A 7,500-nucleotide genomic window follows, 5' to 3' on the forward strand; every position below is an offset into this window, starting at 1 on the left:
GAAATAAACACCTGTGTATTTATACTAAAACAAGTATTCGCCTCAGGCTCAGTGATTATCAATAATCACCGATAATCACTTCGCCTTCGGCGAATAATTGTTAAATAAACAGAACATTACATGGCCGCTTGGGGATACGAATTTTATCTTCTCGTGCTGAAAGTATCTCTCACTCGTTTGCTTCGCTCTCTAGTGAGAGATACTTTCAGCACTCGAAGATAAAATTCGTATCCCCGCGCGGCCATGTAATATCCTCTATTTAATATACCAAAACAGTGGATAGCGTTGAACGCGCGCGCTGATTGGCTAGTACTCAAACACCGGATATCCATTGCTATTCACCTCCGAGCAATTCGTGCGGAATTTGCGCACGAAAATGATAAAAGAATTAAAATCATCTTTTTGTGCTATTTTATTTCACTGGTTTAGTATATACTGAAACAACTATTCACCTCAGTGTCGGTGGCTAGTGGTGGATATTTACCGAGCTGCGAAGCGTCTCGGTAAATATCCACCACTAGCCATCTCCACTTCGCGTCCGACAGTAATTCTACAAGATGGAATATTGAGGGTGCCCCTACGTCTGGTCTGGCTGTTACCGATAGTAGATCGATTACAAAATTTGTCCGACAGAAAGCTAGGTACATTCTTTGAGTGTCGTGCTCGACAAAATGATTTATTGCCGGTAATGTATTTTTAACAGTTTTGGCCTGTGATCGATAAGCCAATTAGTTACTGCATGGTCTTTTCTACTAAAGAAGACAGAAACATTTTGCCGCTGTTGACCCGATAACGTGCTTAGGAAGTAAACAAATTTCTTTTCCTTTTTGGCAATCCAATGCGAAGCTGAAAGACTTTAGAATGTGCCGAAAAAAAGGTTAAAAGAATATTGCTTACTTGGACGTTTCTGCAGTCCACAAATAAGTTCAATATTACATCGCAAAATACATGTCAGAAAGCTTTTACTTAGAGTGTGCTCTTAGTGCTCCATGGCCTCTCCATAAGTTTCAAAGCGCTTCGGCGCCTACGTTAAGGTTGTAACTTCACTCAGCATATTCAAGTGTGAATATTATTTCTTTGAGATATGCTTTACCTGGGCTTCGGAACACGATCTTCACTTTTTGAGGTACAATGGCTGACACACATTTTTTGGGTTTTCGATGTTCTCTTCAGGATAATATATCGCTTCTTTGGAGCACAATCACAGCATACAGGCAAGACGTGCTGCAAGAAGTTGAGCAACTGGATCAAAAGGTAATCGCGCTGTACTCAAGGAACTAATGAAACTTAGTTGAATGAATAATGCTCGAACCATTTCGATAGAATGATTTCCACGTTAGTAATAAGGTTAAAAGGTGCAGTAAAGACTGTTCAGGGTGGGTGGCGCTCCACAGTTCATCCCGGACTCTGTGCCATAAAGCAACTTGAAGGACTTCTTCTACCCCTGGATAGGATTCTAGTCCAATGCAAGGTTATTCCTAAGTAACCAATTTCCCATTTACAGTATAGGAAGACAAGAGACTATGAGGTGAGAAAACACATGCCCCATACATGGACCTCTTCCTATGATAATCTTTTTCAATCTAATTTTAGCTCGTAGTCAAGCTGTGAGGCTATTTTAGGAAAGATCATGCGACGGCGAGAAAAGTCTTCGTAAGTTTCTTCACAATGACATCTGATCCTCTGACCATAGGCCGCGCGGCCATGGGGACGAAACTAAAAATAACTCTCACAGCGTGGCGCGAAGCTTAAAATTGATTGATTATCATAGGAAGAGGCCCATGTATGGGGGATGTGTTCTCTCACCTGATAGTCTCTTGAGGAAGATTATTTGACATAAGCACAACGTCACGACTAGTTAAGTGCTGTGGATTTATAGTCTAGTAGCCAATGCAAATTCAAAATAAGCCTTATTTTTCGAGTTGGCTACACTGGGTGGCAAGCTGTTCTTGGTATCATTTTAAAGCTTAGATTCTACTCTTTCAAAATCTGCTTGATGCCACCTGGAAAAGTGTCCAAACACCTTCCACGAAATTCTGTAGACATTTTCACTGGAACCATTTATAACCTAGCATTTTGTTTAAAACATTGCGAATCAAATTTCTTGCGTCATATCAACAAACAACGAACGATTATGTCAAAAATATTCATTTCAAAGAAATTCGACCATTTTACGTCTAATTTAAGCTATTGTAGTTTTCCAGTCTGCCACTGTCGACATGTGTTGAAATCAAACTTGAGAGCACTTCATTTTACATTTCAACGTCCTCTAAGGCAAATAATCATCTCGTTACGTCTAAAAACACTCTTCATTGCACTCTTTTGCTTTCAGGCACACCAAAAGTCGAAAAATACATCAAATACCGCTTAATTGTTAAGAAAAGCTATACCGAAAATCACCAATTTCCACTTTCGGTTCTAAGATTGTTACTAGGGACCTTAAGCATGCTCGACAATTACGAGAACGACTACGACAAAATGACGTAAAGTGTCAAAGAGACTGGAGCGAGAACGTCGTTGTTGTCGGAAAAATTAAGACTTGAGCATCCTGACCGAGGACGACAACGACATCTTCATAAATTTTTTAAAGCATTTACAGATTTAAAGAGAAAGGAAATCTCGGACTATAGGGATTCCACGACAGAAGGAATTCATTGACTTAAATAAAAACTGAGGACTCACAGAGCTGTGCGATAACTACATTCTGCTGCAGATAGAGACGTAGCGTTTCCAAATAGTCTCTTTTAATAGTCTGTGGCTTAACTAGTAAAAATCCAATAGAACATATGACTGTGAGTAAACCAAATCATTTACTAAAAGAGCAATAAGAAAATCACCGAGTAAACTTTGAAATTTCACTAAGGAGACAATTAACAAGAGCTTGATTTACTCATGGTTTTCCTGCTCCTTCGGCTGCCATCACCTCTTCAGAAGTAGAAACAAAAAAGCTTGTATTTAATGATAATTTAAACTCAAAGCACTTAAATTCACACATTTGCTTCTACGAATATTTAATGATACATTTAGCAATTAAATGCTTTGGAATAATACGCTATTTGGCTATAAATTCAAAGGAAAAACTTACGTTCTCACAACAACGACTTCGCTGCACTTTTCTCGTCGTCGGCGAAAGAACAAGGACGAAAACAAACTTACAAGCATGCGCAGTTTGTCCTTAATCGAAAATTTCGCTTCCGGTCGTCCTCGTTCTCGTAATCGTCGAGCATGCTTAAGGTCGCTACTGGAATGGGCGGCAATAACGTACATCTTTTGTTAGAAATAGTTAGTGGGTTTATTTTTTTATAAAACACACAAAATCAAATCATCACTCAAACAGTTCTATTACATATTAGAAATCATTGCGTGATTTTGTCATGTACACAATTTGTAGAAAATCATACTTTTCGTGACTTAATAAAGCTGGAAAAAAACCTTCAACAAACCTTGAACTTCATCGTGTCAGATATTTGAAAAATTATTGTGTTGTTGTAGTTTTTGTTGTTGCTTGAATTTGCGTATGATTCGTTTATATCTACGCCTTAAAAAATGTAAAACCTAAATCGTTGAGGTCAGCGGTTTGATCCAAGATGCCGGTCACGTGGAAGAAAGTTGTCTTTTTGTTTACCACATCTTAAAGTACTGTAATTACCTCGTTTTCTGCCTTGTTTTTGATATTGTAATTGGAACAATTTTCTGGTATAGCTCTTTTATCATATGTAAGCATAAATAAGGTAAATGTAAGCTTCCACTTTGTAGCCATAAGAACCCTACGGCGCATGTTCTCCTATACAGAGTTTCCCAGAGCCTTGGGTCGATCCGAGGCTCTGGTTAAGAATTGACTTTGTAACGGACAAATACTTTAAAACCTCAATAAATGCTGAAAGAGCATAAAGAGGTTGCAGATCTCTTAACAACAGTATAAAAGGGCCTGGCAGAAATGCCCCAAACAGTGGAAAAGCTCTCTGGCAACGGGAAGAACAAAACAAATATGACAGAATTCCTCAGTGGTCAGGAAATAGCTACGCAAATCGCATTGGAGAGCTCGTATTCTTCTTTGCAGCTGGTGATAACTGCATACGATTATCCGTTGTTGATGGCAAGGTTATGTCCGACCAAGTAGAAAATTTGAGTTGCGCCCACGAAGAAGTGGATACCAGAATCCTTCTTCATGCCAAGCATGCAGATGACCATGGTCAAGGCACCGTAATCATCAGGTCTCCTGATAGCCATGTTACAATGCTGGCTTGTCATTTTCAGAATCGTATTCCTGTAATTTTACTTGTCCATAAGAGCCTGAGGACACGCACCATATTCTTAGACATCTCAGCCATAGCTCAGAAGGCTGGAGTTGAGTTACGTGACGCTCTTCCAAGGCCGCATGCATTCACTGGCTGTGACACGACCAGGCCGCGGTTGTTAAAAAGCCGATTAACGCTCATCTCAGATTAAAAATTAACCAAGAAATTTATTTCTCTACTCCCAAACGCTGATATTCGGCAAAACTTTACATTACAAGAACTCAATCTTGAAAAACAAAAATAAGCAAAAGGAACTTTCACCAAAAAGTGGAAAACATGAAACGAAAGTTCACGGTAATCCTGGGTTAAGTTAATCGGCTTTCGAACAACCGGGCCCAGCTCTTTTGCAGGAAAAGGTAAAAAAAAGGTCCCAACAAGGAATGTCGCGGAGCCGTGGCAGCGCTTGGGAGATAATTTTCCTTACAGGCATCAATGTGCAAGAGAAGTGAGAAGTTTGTGTGCAAATTGTATGGGTTTTCCAATGATCACGATGACGTAAAGGAGTGCAGTTACTTACGTTTTAATGAAGGGGTAGTTTCTAAAGAAACTGTGGTGCTGCGTCGGTGGGGAAGTAGTATACAAAAATTTGGTTTATCAACGGAGTTGATAATGTAAATTGACCACCGTACAGAGATTCTAAAAGCTGACGTTTCGAGCGTTAGCCCTTCGTCAGAGCGAATCGAGGGATTATGGGTTACGTGTAGTTTTTATAGTAGAGTAGGAGCTACGCTATTGGTGGTAACATGGCAACGTGAAAAGTAGGAATATATTAGTTAAATGAAAAGCGTTCGTTAATACCGTGAAGATTAAGGGTGCCGATTTGAAAGATGAATTTTTGTTCCAGATTCTTGCGGCTTTCCGTCGTACCTAGATGTAGGGAAAGGCCGCAGATAGCCATGTGTTTTTTGGAGTGGTTAGGCAGATTAAAATGGCGAGCGACTGGCTTAGATGCATCCTTGTCATTCTTCTCAACATCGCGAAGGTGTTCGCGGAATCGGTCACCTAGTCGTCTACCTGTCTCACCAATGTATAATTTACCGCATAACGTACAGGTTATGCAATAAATGACAGATCGCTTAGGTCCCGATATCTTGCTAGTGTTAACAATGAAAAGACAAGTTTTGCATCGTGAGCGCGCGCATTTGAAAGTGCCGGGTTGCTCGTTGGTTTTGAGCGCGCTTCTAACTAAAAAGTTGCCTACGTTTTTGTCGCGTTTGAATGAAATAAGTGGAGGTTGCGAAAAGATTCTACCAGTCTCGGGATCATTTTGGAGTAATTTAAAATTACTAAGAATGATGCTTTTGACTGCGTGATTATGAGGATGGAAAGTGAGGGTGAATGGAATTCTGTCATTCTTATCTTTCTGTGACGTTTGTAGTGACGACTGTCGATCAAATTGTTGGGCGCGATGATAGCCCGCTTTGACCACAGAGACAGGATAGCCACGTTTTTCGAAGAACTGGCACATCTACTCTGATTTGCTGGAAAAATCGGAGTCATCACTACATAGACGTCGAAGTCTAAGAAATTGAGAATAAGGAATGGAGTTCTTGACATGTGATGGATGTGAAGATTAATACAACAAATAACTGTGTGAATCAGTAGGTTTGTAGTGCACACTAGTACATAGCACGTTGCCTCTAATAGAAACTTTGATATCTAGGAAAGCCAATGAAGTTTCCGAAATTTCCCAGGTATATTTAAGAGCCGGATGAAAAGAGTTGACGGAGGTTATAAATTGATCGAGTTCCTCTCTGCTGGATGAAATAGCGCCGATGCAGTCGTCGATGTAGCGGCCGTAGAGTTCAACTCCAAATGTAAATTGGAAGTTTCTAAAGTTTATTAACTGTGTTACCTTCATTTTCCGCCAGTAGACAAAAACGTTCAGCATGTAGTGCAAACAAACACAGGCTTCCTTGTTCCGTGACATAATGTGACAGTTTAAGTTGTGCCGACGATATACGGTATTGTCATTATTTTCTTAACAATTAAGCAGTAATTTATGTATTTTTCGACTTCTGGTGTGCCTGAAGAGCGCTTTTAGGTGTAACGTGATGATTATTTGCCTTGCAAGACGTTGAAATATAAAATGAAGTGCTTTCATGTTTGTTTCAACACATGTCAACAGCGGCTACAATCATACACAAAAGTAGTTGACTGAACCGCACCAGAGCTGTATTTCAACCCGTTCCTGTTAACGACGGTGCCTACTACTGTTATTGCGCATACGTTCTGCGCATCTCGAGATATTCGGATTTGCTATCGGTGATGCTTACTAATACAGGGATATTTTTGCGCGGTTTAAAATTATGCAGAAAAAGTAGATCTTCGTAAGTACTATTGCCATCCAAAAAGAAAATTGGGGGTAACAATGATGCATTTTTCAGAGATAATTAAGCTTCAATTTGAGAAAGAACGCCATACATGGCTACGTATTTTAAAGCTTTTTACAATTATTGTTCATGAATTATCTTTGAAAATTGCGTGGTTACCCTCAATTTTCTTCTACAATTTGAATAACACTTGTTAAGATCTACATTTCCGGCATAATCTTAAACCGGGGCAAAAATACCTTTGAATTAGTAGGCACTGTCCTTAAAGCGCAAAAGAAATAGTTTCACCTTCTCTTTTAGCTTCCCTTTCAGTCATGTTACAACAGCCAGGCTAACACACTTGCCCATTGAGTCACCGTTCCAACATTAGTTCCGTCTAATATTCGGGAATTAGGGACAACTGGATGGACGTTAACACCTTGAGTGGCCACTGATTGGATGCACTCTGACGGCCCATTCCAAGTGAGGGGGGAGCGCTTTAAGATGTAGTTCTACGATTCTAAAATGATATGGAATTTTTGGCTGTCAATCGCAAGTCTGTTATACGCCTTTCATCGATGACGAAGGGCAGCCGGAAAACAATGCGCAGCGACAAAAATGACAAAACTTTGCTTTCCTTATAGATTGTGAATATAAGTAGGAGACAAGGTCCCAGGGGACCTCCTGCATACAATGGTACTCAAGGTTCTCCAGGTGACTCTGGACCACGTGGTCCTCGTGGCTTTAATGGTACCCAGGGTCCTCCCGGTATTTCTCCGACCTGAGGTGACATCACGCTTTGCAATTATCAAGAGAAAAAGAGCTCTGGAACAAGCCCTGGTCCCTATGCTTCTGCAGATATCTCAGTAACAGAACAAAGTGTAAGTTAC

The 7,500-nt window shown here is 40.1% G+C and overlaps 1 protein-coding gene across 8 annotated transcripts in view; it reads left to right on the plus strand.

Annotated features, from left to right (window-relative positions):
• The window catches only part of LOC138025242 (uncharacterized), a 43,266-nt gene that overhangs the window by 30,244 nt on the left and 5,522 nt on the right, over positions 1-7,500 (plus strand). For 5 of the 8 annotated variants that reach the window (XM_068872471.1, XM_068872467.1, XM_068872469.1 and 2 more), the window contains one exon: positions 1,174-1,254. In XM_068872471.1, coding sequence (XP_068728572.1) covers positions 1,174-1,254 — 81 coding nt within the window. Of the gene's footprint in view, positions 1-1,173; positions 1,255-7,254; positions 7,492-7,500 lie in introns of all 8 variants that reach the window. The other 3 variants (XR_011127155.1, XR_011127153.1, XR_011127154.1) reach the window with 1 other exon arrangement.

Source organism: Montipora capricornis, chromosome 12 (genome assembly GCF_036669925.1).
Source record: "Montipora capricornis isolate CH-2021 chromosome 12, ASM3666992v2, whole genome shotgun sequence".
Classification (NCBI taxonomy): domain Eukaryota; kingdom Metazoa; phylum Cnidaria; class Anthozoa; order Scleractinia; family Acroporidae; genus Montipora; species Montipora capricornis.